The 23,203-nt window shown below is 39.0% G+C and overlaps 1 protein-coding gene across 2 annotated transcripts; it reads left to right on the forward strand.

Annotated features, from left to right (window-relative positions):
* Positions 1-1,943: 1,943 nt before the first annotated feature.
* On the forward strand, positions 1,944-23,142 carry EEF1E1 (eukaryotic translation elongation factor 1 epsilon 1). 2 transcript variants are annotated; one of them, XM_023742916.1, is made up of 4 exons: positions 1,944-2,099; positions 6,567-6,767; positions 13,874-13,969; positions 17,539-19,477. In XM_023742916.1, the coding sequence occupies exons 1-4, from the start codon at positions 2,013-2,015 to the stop codon at positions 17,563-17,565; spliced, it is 411 nt and encodes a 136-aa protein (XP_023598684.1). In that variant the 5' UTR covers positions 1,944-2,012; the 3' UTR covers positions 17,566-19,477. The 2 variants fall into 2 exon arrangements, with proteins under 2 accessions (XP_023598684.1, XP_004388994.1); XM_004388937.2 differs by lacking the exon at positions 17,539-19,477 and adding an exon at positions 22,780-23,142 and having other exon boundaries at positions 1,945-2,099.
* Positions 23,143-23,203: the final 61 nt, after the last annotated feature.

The raw sequence follows: 23,203 nt of genomic DNA on the forward strand, positions 1-23,203 counted from the left end.
GGGACCAGAGAGAATATGTAACCCAAGTCCACTGTGGTGTACTTGGGGAAACTGAGGCCCAGTGCAGCCTTGCTTACTGTCACACAACTGGTTAGTGCTGAGTAGAGACTAGAACCCCTGGCTCTAGAAATCAAGTTTAAATTTGTGTCTTTTTTGTGACACCACCTCCTTTACTTTTCATGTCAGAAGCACTGCAACGGTCAACTGATTTTCTTCTCCAGTCATCGATGCACATCCACAATGAAAGAGAGAATCCCAGGGAAGAAAAAGAAACTTAGGCTAGAAATTTTCAGGACTCAAATGGAAGAAAAAAAACTTATGACTACATTTAAAAAGCAAACAAACTTTCTTTTTAATTACAAAAGGTATCTGAAAAAATTCAAATAAAAATGCACGAATTAAAAAGTGATATTCTACCCATTTACCTCAATTTCACTCCCCAAAAGTTAGAATTTTTATCATTTGGGTGAATATCCTCTCAGGTATTTTGTATGTGAACTCAAATCTCAGCTCTACGATTTAGGTCAAACTTCAATTAAAATACACCACAAATTGGAATTAGATAAATGTGAAATTAAAAATAAAATTAAATACGAGCAAAAAGTGTTCCTGAACACTGAAAATAGATACGTGAATTCTCTCAGAAGGCTGGCCTTTTTAGAGGTAATGAAATACTCATTCAATTTTCTGTATAGTGGAAAGTGAAACAGATAATTCATGCCCAAAATCCGTTTATATTGGAATTTCCTTTGTACTTCAATTGTGTTGATTTGGCCTAATTTCTTTTCCTTAAGATTACTTCTGCTGCCCAGTTAACTCATTGAGTACGTTGGGATAGGGAGGGTGTCATATAGTGACAGTATTCCCCGTTAAATGTCAATATTTGTGATTCAGTGATGAACTACCTCATAGCATTTCTCTTCTATTTCTCTCAGACTAATACACATTTTGTTTATTCATTCTTCAATGTGGAAAATATCTTTTATTTTCAGAAATCTTTTGGAAAGATTCAAGGCCTCAACATATGTGATACATTTTCTACTTTGAAGATGAAGATATAGCAACTTAGAAATAGTTATGTTAACATCTTTTTAAATTAAAATATTATGTGCATTGTTTATTTATATACTCGTTGTTGTTAATTTGTTGTCAAGTCAGCTCCAACTCATGGCCACCTTATGTATAACAGAACAAAATGTTGCCTGGTCCTGTACCATTGGCATGTTTGAGTATCAATCCATCTCATTGAAGGTTGTCCTTTTCTAGCGCTTGGTCTTCCCTGATGAGGGTCCAAAGTAGGTGAGCAGAAGTCTCAACATCGTAACCTCTAAGGAGCATTCTAGTTGTATCTCTTCTAGCTACTTAAATCATACAACTACTTTCTGGTATTGAAATAAAAATCATTAAAACCATTAATGGTTGATATACTTGGGCTGTAGTAATTACCTGACTGCTATCTAATAAACCCAGTGCTCTATGAATTATACTTTTTAAATTTATAATTCTCCTGCTTCTATTGAGCTTTATATTGACATTAAACAAGTTTTTTTTCCATTCACCATTACATTATACTAATTAAATCCCCACAAATAACGTTATATGTTAGAAACTCCATTAGATTGTGATCTCTTTGCATTCAATTCGATTGTTCAAATTCAGATTTCTGAGTGAACCTAAGAAAAAATTTTAAGTCCCATTAGGTATAAAGTCTTTTAGTACTTCCAAAGGCCTGCCGTTTAAAAGATGGCAGATTCAGTTTCCTGCCTGTATTTCCTCAAGAGCCCCAAGCGCTCCCAGCCTTGACGTTAGCCATCTCCTACCCACCAGTGTCACTCCCGTCCCTCGGCCCCGCCCCTTCTTTTGGCCCCGCCTCCTGAGCGCAGGCACGCGTTTCATGCCCCCTCCGCTTAGCCAATGGCCGGGGACGTTCGCGTGGGTGGGGCTTCCCTCTCCGCCAGCGGCGGAGTCCTTGTTATCCGGGCCCCGCTCCTGTCGGGAGCTCGCGCCGGAAGATGGCGGCGGCTGCAGAGTTGTTGCTGCTTGAGAAGTCCCTGGGGCTGAGTAAAGGAAATAAATACAGTGCCCAGGGCGAGCGCCAGGTGAGAAGCAGGGGTGGCGCGGAAGGAAAGCGGGTCTCGCTGATCCCGGGCGGGACTTGACGAGGCGCGGCAAGGACGTGGCTCCGGTGCTGCGCCTGCAGCTCCCCACGTGTCTGTGCGGGCAGGCCGCTTCTCGGCCTCAGCTTCTCGGCCTCACCTTCCGCTGCCGTAGCTCTGGAGGGAGGATGGGGGAGACCTACGCCAGTCGAGGCTCGGCCTGAACTTTTGCGGGAAAGGGAAACCAGTTATGGAAGAGCCTCCAAAGATCCCTTAGATATACCCGCCTGGAGACCCCGCGTTTGTGGCCAGTGACAGCACTTACTATAACGATATCTTTCGTTCTGTTCTGATGCAATTGCTGTATGAGAACTTACCCGGTGCTAGCAGTGCTGCGCTGAGCACGGGGAATACGGCGGTGACAAGGCAGACACTTCTCCCTACCTTCAAACCAAACCCACTGCCATCGGGTCGATTCCGACTCATATAGCGACCCTGTAAGGACTGAGTAGAATTGCACCATAGGGTTTCCTAGGCGTAATCTTTATGGAAGCTAACTGCCGCGTCTTTCTGCCGCAGAGCAGCTCTTGCGTTCAACTGCCGACCTTTCGGTTAGCAGCCGAGCGCTTTAACCTTTGCTCCACCACGGCTCTTTCCCTACTCTCAAGGAGCTTGCTTTCCAGTGGAGCGGACCAACCGTGCGGTCACGAAAATTACGATAGGGAAACGCGCTACATTAAAGTATAAACTGTTGGAAGAACCTTCAGTGGGTCATGGCTCAATCTGGGGGATTGAGGGAAGGAGTTTTTGAAGCTTCTGATACCAAGTTTAGTGCATGACATGCAGAGAATGAGGGAGGAAGTTATATAGGAGGAGAATTGACTGGTGACATAAAAGGAGCTGCATTTGTCAGGGGCATTGAAGAACATTTGAGTTCTATAAAATTCTCTGTTGCCGTGGAGAGAATGTGTTAGAGGAGGAGAATGGATATAGGAAGACAATTTTTTATATGTATATATTTTTGCTCCTTTGAAATTTTTTGCCAAACGACGTTTATTTTGTTGTCCATACTTCTTCTGTTCTTTCATTTGGTCTGTGTTAAAATCTTGTCTCAAACGTAGAAGTACTGTAGTTTTTACAAATAGTAAACTGAAGCCTAGGCAGATTAAGCGACTTGCCCAAGATCAGGGGGCAGAGTAGGCAATGGAAACTAAGTGACCTGCTTTTTGCTTTTTTTGCTCTGTCCCCAGGCTGAATCGTTCCCTTTCAACTACTATTCAGTAGTTGGGCTTATATTTTTTAGGGAACATTGCCAGGATGTGAGTCTTGTCTTCAGGAGCTTATTATCTACCATGAGAAACAGTCATATGGGCACTGAATACAAAACAGGACAGAATCTATACTATAATGGAGAAAGACAATCTCAAGGAGTGTGAAGGAGGAAGTTAATTCTAAGAATGAGTTTATAAGCTTCACGGAAGAGGTGGTGTTTAAGGGATCCGGCTTTGAAAGATGTGTAAGACCAGAAAGTTACAAAATAAGTTTGAGGCAATGAGTAAGTAGACCAGTGTTAGGAGTGAGACCAAAATAAAACAAAACTCGTAGCTGTCCAGTCCATTCTGACTCATAGCAACCCAATAGGACAGGGTAGAACTGACCCATAGGGTTTCCAAGGAGTGGCTGGCGGATTTGAACTGCCTACCTTTTGGTTAGCAGCTAAGCTCTTAACCACTGCGCCACCAGGGCTCCAGGAGTGAGATAGTGCAAGGTAAACCCAAAATTAGTTTTAAAGGCCTTGGAGTTCAGAATGTGTGTTTTTTTTTTTGGTTTGTTTTTCTCGTCCTTTCTTTTTTCTTTTTGCAATGGGCAGCTGTAGTCTCTGTTTATATGTTTGGGGGAAGGGGTGGGGATATGTAATAATATTCAACCATTTTTTGGAAGGCGCCTGAGAGTAAGTAGTAAGCCAGCAATAGGACGCTCTCTGCAACATAATTAGTAATAATTTTTTTTAAAATGATCAATCCAGAGATCCAGCTCTCGGAGAATGGTTTGTTAAATTATGGCGCATCGACACATTGGAATATTATTTATGCAGCCATTAAAGGTGCTAACTTTGAGGACCATGGAACCATAAACCCCGTTGCCATCGAGTCAATTCTGACTCATAGCGACCCTATAGGACAGAGTAGAAGTGCCCCACAGGGTTTCCAAGGAGCATCTGGTGGATTCGAGCTACCGACCTTTTGGTTAGCAGCCGAACTCTTAACCACTACGCCACGAGGGTTTCCATGGAACCATAAGATGAATGTAAAAATAGTAGGTTTCCCATGATTGCAACCGCATAAGATTTGTATACTTTAGGCTGTATAAAGCAAAAGGAATGGGCTTTTGAGCAAAATAGTGCTTTATTCAGACCCTGGCTTTGGTTCTTTATCTGTAAAATGAAGATGAGATTTCTTACCTATCTTAGAGAATGTTGTAAGAATTAGGTGAGAAGATTATTGTGGATTTTTGAGTTGGATTGTGGATAATTTATAGTAATAATTTACAAATCATTTTCTTAGAGTTAATTATCTTTTCCACTCACACTCCGCTCAGCAATTGTGAAATTATTTCCCTTTTTTTTGAATTGCCATATACATCCAGAAAGTGCACAAATATAAGTGTACAGCTCAATGAGTTACCACAACGCGAACACACCTGTGTAGCCACTCAGTCGAGGAATAGAATAATATAACCAGCACCCCCAGAGGGTTCCGTACTGTTTTAATACATTTTTAAAGGAAATTATTGATAATCTTAGAGGCAGTGGTTTCATTTGAGTGTGAAGGCAATAGTGGGAATTAAAAAGAAAAATACAGTTGTCGTCAAGTCCATTGTGACTAAGGGGACCCCCATGTGTTTCAGAGTAGAACTGTGCTCCATAGCGTTTTCAAGGCTGTGACCTTTTGGATGCAGATTGCCAGGCCTTTCTTCTGAGGTACCTTTGGGTGGATTCGAGCTGCCAACCTTTTGGTTAGTAGCCAAGCTCTTAACTGTCTGCTCCACTCAGGAACTCCTAAAGTGATACTGTTGTTAGCTGCCGTTTTGTTGATTCCAACTCGTGATAGTACAGGCTATATAGTGAATGGGAAATAGGTGAAGAAGTGAAAAGTGGAGAGAGGCTACCTCCTTTAGTTTTTAGGAGGTACCCTTGGAGTCTGTATTCATAAATGTTAATTTTTCTGGGTACTTCACAGACTCTGTTGAAGTAGATGTTATGAGTGTGAACCTGCCCAGCAAAGTATAAATCACTGTACAAGATGGTACGTTGCGGCTGAGAAACACAGCAGTCTTCCCAAGTGAATGCTCCTTTTTGGTTGGCTCAGCTAGTAAATGGCGGTTGCTGACCTGTTATTTGTGCCTGGGCCATCTTCCATTTTCCTTTACATTTCTCATAATGCTTCACGTAGTTTTACATAAAGAAAGTTTAAATTATTGACTGGCAATTTCTTATAAGCAAGTAAATCTGACCTTTTGTATTACTTTTGTACCAGGGGAAATATAAAAGGCAGGATTATTTTTCAGGTGGTTGCCTCAAGTCCAGACTTGATTATCAGTTGCCTCAATTATATTTTGGAATTTTTTTTTTTTTTAATATGAAATGTTAGCTGACAGTAACCTTACTCCAAAAACCTCCAAAATTAATGGGTATGCAGTTCATGGCAACCAAGTCACCATCACAATTATTAGCCTAGTTAAAGAGAGAGCTAGTTACATTGGATCACATAGCACTAAAACTAGCCTAGATTTCATTTGGTGGTTCTTACTATGTCAACATGAAGTCAGTGTTACCATAATTGTTTCTTATTTTTGCTCTTAACGGAAGTCAGAATTATTTAAACATGTTCACCTTGCAGAATTAGGGTGTGAGAAATCTTGACTGAAGGAGCCTGGTAACGCAGGCAGTTTGTGAGTGGCTGCTAACCTAAAGTTGGCCGTTTGAACCCATCCAGTGGCTCTGCGGAAGAAAGGCTTTGTAAACTGCTTCGGGAAAGATTACAGCCAAGGAAACCGTATGGAGCAGTTCTGCTCTGTAACACATGGGGTCACCAGGAGTCGGAATCGCCTCGATGGCAGTGGGTTTAATTTTGACTGAAGTTAATGTAGTATTATTAGGATTTTCATTTTATCTTCTTGTATATATACAGTTATAAATAACAGTCTTATGGTGTATCATTTGTGTAGAAACATTAGTTTGTTGATTTTTGCAATGTCATTACCAGTTCCATCATCAAGCATCTATCAGCAAATTGTAAATTCTATAACTATTAGTTTTCCTGACTTAGATTTGTATGTAATTTGGTACTTTAAAGTAAAATCCTAGAGTATTTAAAAAACAGTTGAGAAATTTAGTCATTATTGAGAACTTACAGTCATAAGGGTATTTGTTTTTGAAATGGATCTGAAGGACTTTTTTTTCTTTTTAAGATTCCAGTTCTTCAAACAAACAATGGTCCAAGTCTGACGGGATTGACTACAATAGCAGCTCATCTAGTCAAGCAAGCCAACAAAGAATATTTGCTTGGGAGCACTCCCGAAGAAAAAGCGGTCGTTCAGCAATGGTTAGAATACAGGGTAACTCAAGTAGATGGGCACGCCAGTAAAGACGACGTCCGCACTCTGTTGAAGGTATTGTGACTCCTCTTTAGGGGCTGAAATGCATGAACTGCTAAGCAGGAAGCTCTCTTAGACTTTGTCTTTACCTGTGATTCACTTCGACGGTGAGAATGGCTAGATAATCCTATATGCTAATAACCTGTGCTTCCATTTTTTGTCACAACAAAATCTGTGAACCGTATTCCCACAGTTTATGTAAAGTAATGATGCGATTCAATTTGTTAAGCGTAATAAAAAGATTTAAGTACAATAATTCTGTTCGACGCAAGTACTTTGAAAAAGAGACAAGGGGTTTCCTGTTTACACTGTTTTTTATCACTTGTTTTATCATCTCTTCAAACACACCTGTTTTTCCTTACGATTCATGTCACTTTACTATTTTCTATTTTCCTGGTTTGTTGTTAGCTTTATAGCTACTTCTCCGTAGGGCAGAGCAAGCACTCTTTGAATCCAAGGTGCATGCCCTGACGTTGATACAGGTGCTAAGTTTGTTTTCTAAACTTTGTATTTTAGAATTTATATGTGTGAATATGGAAACCCTGGTGGTGTAGTAGTTAAGTGCTGTGGCTGCTAACCAAAAGGTTGGCAGTTCAAATCCACCAGGTGCTCCTTGGAAATTCTATGGGGCAGTTCTACTCTGTCCTGTAGGGTCGCTATGAGTCAGAATCAACTCGACAACAATGGGTTTGGCATTTGGTTTTATGTGTGAATATATGCTCGTAGTAAGACATTAACACAATACAGACTTAAGGAAAACGAGTCATTCCTCCCTTTAAAAAAAAAAGACCGTCATTCTTAAGATAGCTGTACCAAAAACTAAACCAAACCCATTGTCATTGAGTCGATTCCAACTCATAGCAACCCTGAGGGATAGAGTAGAATTGTCCCATAGAGTTTTCAAGGAATAGCTGGTGGATTCAAACTGCTGACCTTTTGATTAGCAGCTGTAACTCTTAACCACTGCGCCAACGGGGCTCCTGGATAACCATAGTTAACAGTTTAAGGCACATCCTTTCAAAATAGAGCTTTTTTTTTCTTTTAACTCTTTATATGTATCAGTCCCATATACTGACTAGGAATAGCTTGTGGCTCTGATTGCCTATGTTTGAATCCCAGCCCCACGGCCTGCTAGATAAGTGACCTCAGGAAAGTTGCTAAACCTCTCTGTGCCTCTGTTTCCTTATGTTAAGTAAGGATTATAATAGGACCAACCTCACAGGTAGGATTAAATGTGAGAATTAAATCATTATATAAAATAACTTAGAACAGTAAGTACATATAAGTGTTGGCCTGGCCATTATTGCTATTAAGTGCTGTATATATGATTGGCATCTCACATCCTAACCAGTTGGTTAGGACAGAAATGCCCTTGGTCAAGTGTGAGACTTGATGAAACTATATGGCCTAGTGTTTGCCACGTACTTGATTCCGACTAAAAGCTTGTTAGGAGCCCCGGTGGTACGACGGTTAAGCACTGAGCTACTGACTGAAAGGTTGGTGGTTTCAGATCCACCCACTGGCTCCGTGGAAGAAAGGCCTAGAGATCTGTTCCCAGAAAGATCACAGCCTAGAAAACCCTATGGTGCAGCTCTACTCTGTCACATGGGGTCGCTATGAGTCGAAAACTGACTCAGTGGCACCTAACAACAACAACAGCTTGTTAATTGATCTCTGTTACAAAGAGGAAGCACACATGTCGTATAGTTCAGTGGTGACATTTTTAGAATGAACAAAAGTTCCTCCTACACTGATAAATGAGAAAGGTCTTAGAATTCTGTCGTTTTTGCTTCTCTTTAAAGGATCCCACCTTTTTATATTTCTCTTAAAAAAATACCAGTTGTCAAAACTGTTTTGTCAGTTCTTGGTGACGATGTGTCACTGTGTCTCAGAGGCACTGCCATCACTTATTCTGCAATAACATTGATGTTTCCTGTCAAACAGTGCATTGTGTTCTGCAAAAAAGGAGCAGATTGGAAAATAAAACTGTTTCTCTCTTTTGTTTTATGCTAACAAGTCTCCCCTCATCACTGTTGCACGCGCGCACACATGCATGCACGCACGCACGCACGCACACTCTATAGCCAAGGTGGCCAGATCCCCAAATAACTGCCAAAGCCCCACCTGCCCTCACCCCCTCCTGCCTCTCTTTAGCTGAGGGCCCTCCCCTCGTCGTGCTGGAGCTACCTTCACCTTCTTCACCTAATCCCTTCTGTCTCAGGGTAGGTTGCACTTGTTATTACAGGGCTCCTTTGGAACACACTTCCACCTCCCTCTGACCCACCGCCTCCTTGAGAACTTCCTTCCCATCCAGCTCAGATGCACCTGCCTCAGAAACTCCCCTGACAACCTCCCCAAACCAGGTGAGGCTCACAGTTCTACAGGCTGTCACAGCACCCCACACTTTTCCTTCATAACGCTCATAAACCAAAGCCTGTTGCTGCCGAGTCAGTTCCAGCTCACTGTGACCATATAGGACAGAGTTGAACTGCCCCATAGAGTTTCCAAGACTGTTATCTTTACAGAAGCAGGCTGCTGCATCTTCTCCCATGGGCAGCTAGTGGGTTTGAACCACGGATCTTTTGGTTAGCAACCAAGTGCTTAACCGCTGCACCACTGCCAGGGCTTCTCATAACACTCATAGTAGCTGTTGTGGCGTGATTTTTTAATTTGATGCGATGACTTAATATCTGTTGTCCCTCTAGGCCATCCTGCTTCCCTAAGGGATAAGGTACTTTTTCAAAAGCTAGGAGGAATCAGAATCTTTGGGGGTTGGAGTTTGAAAAACACTCTTGAACTAGTGGACCGCAACTACCACGGCCTCCACCAGACTGAGTCCAGTACAACTAGATGGTGCCTGGCTACCACCACTGACTGCTCTGACAGGGATCACAATAGAGGGTCCCAGGCAGAGCTGGAGAAAAATGTAGAACAAAATTCTAACTCACAAAAAAAGACCAGTCTTACTGGCCTGACAGCAAATGGAGAAACCCTGAGAGTATAGCCCCTGGACACCCTTTTAGCTCCTCAGGTTCACCCTTCAGCCAAAGATTAGACAGGCCCATGAAAGAGAACGAGACTAATGGGGCACAACAGCCCGGGGACAAGGACTAGAAGGGAAGAGGGGACTGGAAAGCTGGTAATAAGGAACTCAAGGCCGAGAAGGGAGAGTGTTGACATGTTGTGGGGTTCTTAACCAGTGTCATAAGACAATATGTGTACTGTTTAATAAGAAACTATTTGTTCTGTAAACCTTCATCTAAAGTACAGTAAAAAGAATAGTAATAAAAAGAAAAACTCTCGAGTGATCTGATAAAGCCACCCTCTATCCTTGAAACTCTTTGCTTCATTGCTTTAAAATTTGTGTTTTCTTTCCAAAGAAGTCAAATTAGAATTAAAGAATCTATTCCTATAAAATGTAAACTGAGTATGGTTCCAGAGTCACCAAGAATGAAAAACATTTCCAAATGAGTTCACTTTGTTTATTTCTATAAAAGTAAAGATTATTTTTATTATTTTATAAAAACTTAAACTTAGAAGGAGCCTTAGAGATCATCTAGACAGTGACGTATAATGGCATGAATCCCTTCTGTCTGTAAATTTATTTCTGTCATTATATGAGTGGCAGTGTAAGTTGTGCAAGAAGATCTTAATATTTATCACCTTGGGGAAAATGGTTTAAATGATATTTTTGATAGATACCATGAAGAGAACACTGTAGAAAATAAATTTCAGGCCTTATTCCTTCATAGGTCCATCATGGTCAACTATTCATTCTTAATATCCAAATGGACCCCTCCCAGGGACCCTCCGGTCGTGCCCCTCTGGTATATTTCCTGAGGGTGGTAGGCATGTCCATCCTCCAAGTGAATGTGAGATTTCAGGCAAATACAAAGTAAATGTAACTGTCTTTTATAGATTTCCAAAGGAAAGGATAGTAACAAAGTATTTAGCATAATTGTGATAGGCAAGAATAGGGTTTGACTGAAATTGGGTTTATAGGTTCTAAAGTTGTATTCATACATCTGGTATTAGTAGCATAGACATAATTCCACCATAGTGATCTGTCTGGGATATGCAAGGAGAATCTGACTGGATATACTGTTACCATTTTCGAAATGTAAGCGATGTGGGGCCAGGTGATTTGGTTGTCGTCCCTCCTCTGCTGCAGTTTGCTCATTTGCACCTATAGCCTGAGCACCAGCAGTAGACATGCTGGACACAGCCCTGCCCTTGCAGAGCTCGGACTAGTGCAGGAGGCAAGTGTGTACATATGGTGTGGTTTGGGGCCATATGAGCACAGATGAGAAAAGTGTTGTTTTCTGTTTTGTTAAAGGCAAAATATTTATTATAGGAATTTCTCTGTTGTTGGTTGGCGTTGAGTCGATTCTGACTCATGGCAATGTCATGCGTGCCGTGTAGGACTGTGGTCCATAGGGTTTTCTAGGCTATGACCTTCCAGAAACAGATCTCCAGGCCTGTCTATGGGTGAGTTCAAACCGTCAACATTTCAGCTGGTAGTTGAGAGCTTGGTCAAGTTTTTTTTCCCTGATAATATGTTGTGAACATCTTTTCACATCAATAAGTATTCACTCACACTATCGTGTTTGATAACCTGTTAGTATTCCAGGAGTCCCTGGGTGGCGCAGATGGTTAAACACTTGACTGTTAACCAAAAGCTTGGTGATTCGAACCCACCCAGAGGTGCCTTGGAAGAAAGGCCTGGCAATCTGCTTCCAGAAAGTCACATCCTTGAAAACTCTAGTTCTAGTCTGCAGCACAGGGTCACCATGAATCAGAATCGATTCAGCGGTAGCTGGTTTTTGTTTTTATTTGTTAGTATTCCATCATATAGTTGTACCACAATTTAAATTGCCTGCCCTCATGTCATTATTAGATTGAACACATTCTCATTGGTTTCCTTAAGCTAAATTCCCACAAGAGAGATGGCTGTACACATTTATAAAACCGGGTTGCTCATTTACCCTCCAGAAAAGTATATTGTGTATGAGCATATACAGTGTATGAGAGTGCCCTTTCCCATAAAACCCTCGCCAGCATGGGTGGTATTGCCCATTTTCTCCTTAACTACCCCAATATTATTACTATTGAAAATAAACCAAAAAAGATTTCCTTGTTCATTTGTGTTTTTACTAAGATTATTAATGGTGTGACTTTTTTCATAATGCTTATTAGCCATTTTCGTTTTTACAATGTGTGTGTGTATATATGTACATATATATATTCTTTACCCGTTTTCATACTGAGCTCTTTATCTTTTTGTTGTTTATTTTTAACACTATTTTGCTATTTGGATATTGTGAAAGGGTTTAATTCTTACTGAAGTTCCATTTCTGTATTAAAACCACTATTGTAAGTTTGAGTGCCTTCTAATTAAGATCGTGTAATTTTTAAAAGCAGACAATGCAAAGCACTTACCTCAGATGACGGTAACCTTAGGTGAAGGGTATATAGTTGTTTATTGCACTGTTTTCCAACTTATAATTATTATTAGTAAGTTTAATAAATAGTTGAGGAAAAGAAATTAGGTAGAACTCTATAGGAGGAAAGTATTTTAAAGGGTTGGCAACAGCATCAAAAAGGCTTATAAAAAAAGAAGGAAATGAATGTCAGACATTAGTTTTGTTCTGTGAATATTTTGAATATGTGAAATCTTGTCATTTCGTACGAAAATTTTGATTTCTATCACTAATCAGGAAAATGTTACCTAATCATAGCTAATAAAAAAATTACATTTGTTGTTCCCTGAAGAATATTAATAACTAACACTTAGATGTAGATTCTATTTCTAGAATATACACACTATAGAAAGCAGTGATAAATTGTTTCAGACCTTTTTTCAGTGCATTTTAAAATTCAATGATAATGTATTTCTTTTTTATACTTAATCGAAGTTGATTCTTTTGAAGACATGGGAGAGAAATCTCTAATAGATTGCCATAGAGTTTAAGTGGTGGTCCCTGAAATACCAGCATATGCTACTCTCCCACCCAAATTTTATTCTGATTCTTCTGGTACTCTCTCTTCATTTTTGTCCTCGTTCGTTTATGTCCTCATCTGTACCATTCCTAGCAGTCCCACCTTCATATACCTTTTTGGAAATTACTGTCTTTAACTGAAGACTTGGACAAACTTAAGAGGTTAAATTCAATTCAGCAAGCATTTCCTGGACGCTGAACCACTGTGCACCAGCACTTTGGGATGTGAGTTGAGAATCAAAACAAAATGCTTTCTCTGTACTTCAGCGAATTCCGGAATAAATGCTGTTGACCATTGGGCAATGTTTCATAACTAGTCTTTAGATAATAATAGAATAGTCCATGGAACCTATTGTATGAGCTTCATAAAGTGTTCTTTCTTAAAGGTTATATGAATCTGTTGTCCATTTAATTTGAATGTAATTTAACATATATTCCTGTTCTGTTAAATCACATGTTAATTTTGGGAGAAGCCAAGAGTATTCACACAATGTTTTTATCTAAATTTTTTCTTCCAAGAATCTAATTGACTTATTCGTGCTGATCTGTCAGATATTACTTCTAGTTTGATTAGGACTTTTTAAGATTCTTTAATTTCATATTTAATTTTATTTTTTTAACATGTACTTTGAAAAAAATTTTCATCTGAAGTACCTGTTGGCTACTTAAGGAACTTAGTGCTTACTATTATCTTATTTTTAATGATTTAAAAAGAGCTTTTTATTTTAATACGCTTAAATTAAAATAATCTTTTAAAAACTGATAATCATTGAAGAATAAATGACAGCTTTTTTATAGCTTTAAATGGTATTTAGAACTGGAGTATTTGAAATTGTCATAGATGACACTTTGATTATCATTTTCTGATGTTGTATTTCTTTAGAATAAAAGAAGACTTAAAATGCTATTAAACATAAGTAATTAAAATATTTTAAATGAAGTGATTGGCATATGGTCTGTAATTTTGAACAAACCTTTATTAATGTCAAATATCACTTTTAATAAACATCAGTATTTTGTTTTTTAATAGCTTTCTAAATGTTTTAAGTCATTCAAACACGATAGTTAACTTTACTACTCCTTTTTTTTAAATTAATATTTTATTAATCTGTTTTTTTCTAGGATCTTAATTTATATCTTGAAGATAAAGTCTACCTTACAGGCTATCACTTTACTTTAGCAGATATCCTGTTATACTATGGCCTGCATCGCTTTATAGTGAGTATTTGAAGAGTTATTGGCTTTTCTTCCCCTACCATTCAGAATATTTTTTTTAATTTTGATATTTGTCTTGTATTTAAATGAAATTTACATTTCCAACTTATAAAATAAAAATGACAGGAATTATTTCTGCACAAGATACATTATGAAAAAATTCCTTCCGTATATCCATCTGACATAATACCTTTCTTGACTTGCTTAATTCCCAACCTTTGCTTCCACTCTTTTTCAACAACTACATTTCTAGCCACCCCTGGGCTTTATCATCATACTTTTCCACCTCTCAGTCATAAAGTCAGTACCCCACCTTCTGGGCAACTTCTGTCTTAGCTCTTCGCTTTCTTACTCCCTGCTCCCACCGCTGTGTGAAGTAACTTGATTCCTAACCTATGTCCTTTCTCCCCCATCCAGCCCAGACCCCCTTTGCATCACTTCAACTCCGTCTTCTTATTCACATCTCCATCTCTTTTGTTCTACTATACATTCATCTCCAAAAAAACTCCTTTGCTGTCAAGTCGATTCCAACTTGTAGCGACCCTATAGGACAGAGTAGAGCTGCCCCATGGGGTGTCCAAGGAGAGGCTCGTGGATTTGAACTGCCGACCTTTTGGTTAGCAGCCAAGCTCTTAATCACTGTGCCACCAGGGCTCCACATTTCTCACCATTTCCCTGTAAATCTCCAACTCTTAATCAGTCCAAATAAATGTCTTTATTCGCTGCGCCCAGTTGGAGAAATCACAGAGCTACAGATTGGTGCTGCTACAGGTTTATAGTATCCAGTTTCAGCTGGACTCTTGTACAATTTCAGCTCTTTCATTCCTCTCAGGGACCATTCCAAACCTTAGCCACTTCCATCAACCCCATCCGCCTTCCTCCTCCTCCATCTCAGTCATTATCAGATGGCCTTCCTCCCTGGGCAATCCCTTGGATCCCCTAGTCTTCCAGCCTGCCTGCTTGCACAGCCTCAGCCAACCTGTCTCCTTTTTCTGGGCTCAGAGAGCACCATCTGGCTTTTGTCCTAGACTGATTGATTCATCCTTTTCTACCTCTTCTCCCCTCTCTGGATCTTGTCCTAAATTCAATGTCCTTTTTTTCTCATATCTTCACTTTTTCCCTCTATCTGGTCAATCCCTTTATTTTGAATTGCGTTCCATCTTAAACTTACTTACAAACACTTATGTGGTACTTACTGTATTCTAGGCACTGTTTTATATGCTTTATAAGTGTGAACTCATTTAATTCTTAATAGCCCTATAAGATAAGTACTGTTATTATCATTCCCATTTTACAGATAATTGGAGCCCTGGTGGTATAGTGGTTAAGAGCTCAACTGCTAACCAAAAGGTTAGCAGTTCAAATCCACCACCCACTCCTTGGAAACGCTGTGAGGCAGTTCTACTCTGTCCTGTAGGGTCGCTATGAGTCAGAATCAACTCGACGGCACCTAACAACAACAACACCATTTTACCATTTCACAGATGAGGTAACTGAGGCACAGGGAGTTCATATGTCTTCTTTAAGTTAGGAAACAGTAGAGCCAGGTCTGGAAACCAGGCAGCCTGCCCTGGAATTTGTGCATTTTAACATCTGGATCCCAACCAAAAATTCCTCAACTCCCCGTCATCCCGTTACTCGTTGTCTTCTCCTGTGGGAGAAAAGAGCCCACACATTGAGTGTCTGTATTCTACACCCTGTGCATCCAGTCAGAAGCACTGTGGTTTCCGCCTCCTGGGTGACACTGCCCTAGTTCCAGAATTCACTCTGTCTTTCTGGGCTGTGGAAACAGCCTCCTGCCACAAGTCTCATCTCTTAATATCCACCTTTATTGCCACTGGAGCAGCCTTTCAGCATGGTGACAGGAACATGTCTTTCTTTCTCATAATAATTAAGTAGTTCCTCATTCCCTACAGAATACCATTCTGTAGCATGGGAGACCCTTCATCTGACCCCTGCTCCTTGCTAGCTTCAGGCCTCTCTCTCTCCCCTAGACACCTCGATTTCAGCCAGCACGTGCTCCCTGAAGCCTCCTGAGCACAGCACAGCTTCTGCTCCGCATCCTTGTATTTGCTAGTCTCTTTTGTCCCTGGTCCCAGCCTTATAATTTCTCAAATTCACTTGTACTTCATCAGGTGTCAGCTCAGTTCCACACTAATTCCTTTGTGATGCCCTCTCTGACTTCCTGAAGCATAATGAGGTAGTCCTTCCTCTGTTTGTTTCTACCTCAGCGATCACTTCAGTTAAAGCTTTACTTTTTTCTCTCCTCTGAATTGTAAACTGCTTAAGTCAGAGATTGTGGCAATTCATATTTGTAACACCACTGTCTGATATAATTTTTGCCACACGTATACAGTCTGCCCTCCATAAACATTGAATCAGTGTTTTCTTAACATGTTTCTTTATAGTTTTCAGAGTTTTGTGTATATTTTCTCTTTGTACCTCATAATAGGGCAAATGTTGTCATCCTCCTTTTACAAAGAGGAAAACTAATGCTTAGGAATCTCAAGTGATTTATGCAGACACAGAGCTCAGTTTTTGGAAGGTCCAAGACAAGCTAGGCCTTCTGACTCAGGTATCACAATGTATGAGGAAGCCCTTTGTAAACTCTAAAATACCATACTAATGTATGATACGGTTATTCTTAGCGTCCACCCCAAGCTATAATCCCTCAATTTGGATTTACTTGACTTTATTAAGAATTATTCCTCTAAGACACTTAAGTGATCATGTTAAGTTCCACACACTATTATTGTAATGGTCTAGAGTGAGCCTTGATTCTTGGTAATACCCTTTCTATTATAAGTGTAAAAATATTTATTGGGAGCCTATGATGTGTGTCCACTATATTGTACTTGAGGGGTACAAAAGAAATGTACGATTCAAACTCTACTTTCAAGGAACTATTGATCTTATTGAAGAAATAAGACCATTTTATGTGAAAACAATTAGTGAATATGAGAAAAGGTAGTCCAGGGCTGACCCATGGTCAGAATGTCATGGCATCAATTCAAGAGAGAGGTCGAGAAAGGTAAGATACAGAATCACGGAACTGCCAGAAAACCGTAGAGTTTGGATGGCCTTGGTCTTCAAGGGAAATTTTATTGATTTAAAAAGCATCTGCTAAGTTTGACTATAAATATTGTAAATAGGATGAGCATATAATGGCTTATTCAAAACAACACTTTTGACAGTGAGATGAGGCCCATTGATAATTATGTGGGGACAACAGGAGTGAAGTGGGACAAATGGTCCCCATATTAATAAGAATATGGCTCCATTTAAGCAAAACCAGGAGACTGAGGCAAATCATGTGTTTACCTTTATCCCCGACCCGGCTTTTAGCCCAGTGCCTTGTATATCTAAATACTTATCGAGATTGGCAACACTGAACAGTCTGTATCTATTTATAAATAATTTATTTTTGGTTGTATATCTTTATACTGAAAACATCATCTTTAGTTATATACTTCAATATAATTAACTCTAAAGTCATTTGATTTAAATTTAAAGAAAGTTTAAGTGAAGCTGAAATACTTTGATGACACCAGGCTCTTTTTATTCCATTCTAGGTTCAGTATATTTTAGTAGTGTTTTGAATTTAGAAAGATGACGTGGCACACCTTACCTCATTTCAAAACGAAAAAAGCCTCCAAGGTAAAGGGGGTTTGTTGTTCTTGTATTTCAGCGACTTTCTCCTGGTGGCTGACCTACAGTCTTCCAACCTGAGGAAGTCCATGACTTGAAGTGAGTGAGACTAGGTTGCTACAGGCATGGTACCTCGCAGAGGGATACCAGAATTGTCTCCATCTACAACAGCAACAGATTTGTTGACATTTTTTAAATCCTATTTATACGTGACATACATTTTGGCGTTACTTACTTTTTTTAAGCTATTATAAGAAGTGTCATCTGTAATCCTACGCCAGTGGGCTAGTGAATGAAAGTTAGGACTATCACAAGATCTGGCTTTGTATAGCATTGAGCTATCATTAAAAAGGAGAAAATTTCTCCCATTTAACAAAACAAAAATGAAGATGATGAAATGTAAGCTTTGCAAACCAAGTGTATCTTTATACTTTTTTTTTCTTCTGGCTCATTCAGGCTATGCAGTAGGGAATGGAAACGCTCTAATAAAAAGGGAGCTGTGTGGAATTTCTTTGCCAGCAGAATGAACAGATCATAATTCCATAATGCCAAATATTCACAGCACGAGCTGCACAGTTACTTAATCATACAAGTCTAGGGACCGTAGAGGTCATTTGGTTTTCAGGCAGGTTACAAGTGTTGCATTCAGTTGGGTGTGTTACAGTTAAGGTTATATTAACAATACTGAGTAATCTGTGCCTATTTATGTTGCCTATTTTGGAATGTATATCCTCTTTATATGTAGTGACTAGGATATTATGATTAAGGATATTATGCTTATCTTTTTCAAAACTAAATGGAGTGGAATAATGTGTAAATCACTCTGTTGACCGTCCCTCTGGGTTGATGCCATGAGTCCATAATCAAAGCATCTCCCCACCCTCTTTAGGTACATAGGCACAGGAGAAATAAACACCCTCTCAGGGAACAGGCCTCACAAACTGAAGCCTACACAGTAACAGAACTGCGCTGTTGTGTTGAATCACATCCCTGTTCAGTTAGGTATAAATATACACAGACAAGAAAAAAAGTTGAGTCCTAAGTATTAAATTTAGGCAGAGTAGAAGTCCAGATTGGCTGTCTGCTCATATTCATTAGTTTCTCTGTGCTTTATTTGCTTTGCTGGTGTATTTATTTATGCACTCACACATTCTTTTCTTTATTTATTCGTTTATGTTATTAAATACTTAATATGCAGTCAACACAGTACTCAACAGCAGTCCAGGAGCCTTGAGTCATCAGATAGTCCCACTGTATTTTGTTTTAGTGTGAACCCGATTTTAGTTGTGGCTGAGTTACTCTGATTATGAAATCTGGTCTATCTTAATTCCTTTGAGGAATATTATGTCTTGCTTTCTTTGTTAAACTGCCAGTTAGTGTGGTTATTTATTATAAAACCAATGACTCATTGCTTTCTCAAAGTGATTTCACTAATAGATAGTGATCCCTGTGAACAGACTGTTACTGAAGATTATTAAAATCCTTTGTAATGTTACATTCTACTTGACTAAGATTGTTATCAACTAGGATACATTTGTTTTGAAGTTTGAAGCACAAATGGAGCTGTGTAGTTCTTTTAGAAGGCAAGGAAAAGTAAAAGAAGTGCTGCAAAACGATCCAGGAACATGGGCCCTGAAGAATGTCCAAACGGCAGCATGGTGCCAGTTGGAAAGGGAGCACACGGCATCTTTCCCCGCTCTGGAATAGGGCCCCCAAGTTGCTCTCACACACCTTCATGGAAAATCAAGGACTAAGAATATTATCTCTTTGGCTTTCAAGTTGAAACTAATTCTAGGGTACCTATACATAAAAAGGAAGGATTCAGTAGAGCCAAGTACCAATGTAGACGTACTGGTATGTAGACCAGTAAGAAGTAGGAAGTGATAACTAGAACAATTGCATTGTGTTTCTTGTTGTAAGAGAGGAAAAAAATAACTTGAGCCGACTAGAAAGAGATGATGAAAAACTATTGTTATAAGTGAAATTGCCTGGGAAATCTCATCAAAAAAAGTTCTAAAACCTAAATTTGGTGGAGAGAAAATGTCGTTTTTGTTTGTTTATTTATAGTCAGCTTCACATATAGGATGTCTACAAAAAAAAAGAGCAGAGGTAACAAATTGAGGTCAGTCATAATTTTCCCAGACTCAAAGGACAAGCTCCAAAGTTTAAACTGTAAAAGGATGGTTGAAGTAGTAACCTGACCTTTGGGGCAAAGCCCTGGTATTTCTGGCAAAATTTTCTGAGGGAAAATGAACAAATGTACATTCTCTAACATTGATTATCTAAAACATTTTTAAAAAAATAAATCACCTAGTTAAAAATTGTTGAAATAAACTGGGAAATGTCAGAAGAAGCTTTAGAAGCTCTTGGAATAAAAATTATTTTGTACTGTGGGTCTGTTTATAATCTTTACACTGGAGACACTAAATATGAAAATTTTAATTCGGAGAATAATGATTTTGCTATATGTTGTATTTTGCTGTTATTTTAAATAATAGCCATATGTAAGATCTCTGTAATAGTAAATGCTGTTCTAAAATACAAATATTAAACAAATTTTGGCCTTTTTAGCCCTGGTTCAAAATATAGGTGGACAGCTCAAGCAGTATATCAAACAAGCATTATTAGTACTTTATTATTTGGAAATGCTTTGTTCTCAGTGTATTTTAATAGTTCATTCTGAAAAATAACATCTCACAAAATGACTAATGAGTAGACTTTTTTTTAATGAAAGATCTTTGAAAAGACTAAAGTATTTTTTCAAAAGTGACTGGATTTGAATCATCATATATCTCAGTAGCTGACATGAAACCACATTTGAGTGAAACTTGCTGTCACTTCTGTTTGCTTTAACTGTCCATAGAGAGGTTTGCCAAAGTTGATTTTGAATTTTTTCTTTTTCGTTAAGAAAACTCACCCCCGTCTATTAGATTTGCAGCTGTGTTTACTAGTGGTTGAGCTTTTTAAACTCCTGCATTTTCTTTAGAGTTAGTGGTGAAGTTCACATATGGTAAAGATTTAGAAAACAAACGAAAAGTTAGTTCTTAGATACAAAATGCAGTTTACATTTTGAAATGTGAACTCACACTCCGTACTTCCACAAAGATTTTTTTTTTAAGTGTCTTCTATGTATACCACACCTGACAGGTATTCTTTTTATTTTGCACCTAACAGGAAGAATATATTTTTTTACATGTGGAACCATGAATTCTCTTTTAATAAAAATTAACTTTTTACATAAAAAAAGTACATCCTTGGATAATTTTCTTGACTAATGTGGTAGTTTTTTTTAATCTCCGTGCCATGAACTGACTATATGGTAGGTTATCAGTTACAGGAACATATTTGTCATGCCTAGACCTCACCTACCCCCCGACACAAGGTGAATGCATCTTTATAATTTGCTACAGCAGCTTGTGTGTAGGACTTCAGGGTCTATCACTAAAACCTGAAACTTGAATTTTTATGTAACCAGAGCAGTGAGACCCTCACTGCTTGTAATTTAATCTGGGCCAGCAGAGAAAGACATTCAAGACCACCAAAATAATGTTAAAAGATCAGATATTGGTAAAACAGCATCCTACTGTGATCAGGGCAAAAAGGAAGGCAGGATAATGTATATTAATTAATTTTTCCTTTTAAAGTGCCTGTAGTAAATATAAAATGTAAATATGGATTCAGTTAAATGTTTATTTGAAAAAAATACCACATGCTTACCTTTTAATTTTGTTGTTAGTATTATCTTGTACTCTGTAGTAGTTAATGCATTGGGCACAGGATTTGCCTGTAGGCATGAGTATGTGCTACGTTCTGACCAGTCACAGGCACCCATTGCTAAGAGAGCCCCCCAGCAAGACGACCACTCATGGGTTTGAACTGCATGTGGGATGGCTGAGTTTTTTTCTTTGTTGAAACATTCCTTGTAATATCTGTTAACTAGCTGTTAGATTATCAACAGGAGAAGGAACTCATACTACCCATTACGGGGTCATGGCTGCAAGTTACCGCTCTGCTGACTTTCTCTTTACCTAGTAACTCTTAATGAGTCCAAGCAAGGATCTGGCTTAAAGACAAATCTCTGGGTCACCTACCTTGGGATATGAGCCCAGTGAAATGACAGTCATCCACAGCTTTTATTGCATCTTTCTCTAACCAAATCTCTGAGCATGCTTGTAATTTGGTAGTAAATTAGGTGAACTGCTTCATCCACTAAAAATTAGAAAGCCTGTTGCTCTTGGTTTTACGCAGCCTTATTCATCTGAGTCCTCTGCCACTGGAAATAGCCCTTCCTTCTTGTATTAAGCAAGAATCACTTGAAATTAAATAGGTCGTTGTCTTTTTGACTGAGATATTTCTCCAGAGCTGAGTAGAAAGGCAGCAGTAGTGTGTATACACACGCACCAGCAGTCATTTAAAAGTCTCTATATACATGTATATTTGAGTTTTACATAGTATTCCCTTGTTAAGTATGTTAGCAAGGAGCCCTCAGGACACAGTGGCTAAGCGCTCAGCTGCTAACCAGATGATTGCCTGTTCGAACCCACCAGCTGCTCCGCAGGAAGATGTGGCAGTCTGCTTCCATTAAGATGTATAGCCTTGGAAACCCGGGGGGGCAGTCCTGGTCTATCATACACGGTCGCTATGAGTTGGAATTGACTCGAGGCAATGAGTTTGTTTTTTTCTTTTAAGTATACTATATTAAATACCAGTAAACCTTTCTTTTTTTTAGGTTTGCCAGAAAAGATTGGGGAAAGAACCATGTCTTAGTCTTTTGGAAGCTGTTATCGTCCTTTCTTCTACCTGTTTTTGCAATTTAAAAAAAAAAAAAATCTCTTTAGGCCTCCAGATCCTGGGTATAATGTATGTTTTGCATTTGTTGAAAACTTGAGATTTCCCTAGAACGCCGATTGGGTTTTAAACTGAACAAAAAAAGCATTAAACAAACAGATAGCTCTTCCAAGTGGCTGAAACTTTTATTCCTATCTGACTGACTGTGTTGGCTTTTGATACCCCTCCCCCCCCATTTTCTATCTCCTAGGGTTGCTGAGTCGGAATCGACTCAACAGCACTGGGTTTGGGTTTTTGGGGTTGGTATTCAAGTGATAATAATGGCCATGCTTATGTAATGCCTGTGTTGTGTGTGTGTGTTTTTCATCTCCTCTTAGGTTGACCTGACAGTTCAAGAAAAGGAGAAGTACCTTAACGTGTCTCGCTGGTTTTGTCACATTCAGCATCATCCGGGCGTCAGGCAACAGCTGCCTAGTGTTGTCTTCATCAAGAACAGACTGTATACCAGTTCCCATTAGAAGCTGCCCATACCAGACGGAAGAGTGATTAAAAACGTCTCAAGTGGAAACTGTATTGTGGACCACAGGACTAACATAAATTGATACGCAGTCATTCTTTATTTGTTGACATACTTGCTAAACTTCTTAAAGTGTAAACTTGTGTCTGAATGTTTTATTTGTTCCTAAGTTGAAATTTTGCAGTTTTTTTATGTAAAAATTCAACTGCCGTCAAAAAAAAAACTTGAGTCGAGATGAAGTTATAAATTATCTTGCTTTATAGATGAAATTTATTCAATAAAAG

Source organism: Trichechus manatus, unplaced genomic scaffold, assembly GCF_000243295.1.
Source record: "Trichechus manatus latirostris isolate Lorelei unplaced genomic scaffold, TriManLat1.0 scaffold00223, whole genome shotgun sequence".
Taxonomy (NCBI): domain Eukaryota; kingdom Metazoa; phylum Chordata; class Mammalia; order Sirenia; family Trichechidae; genus Trichechus; species Trichechus manatus.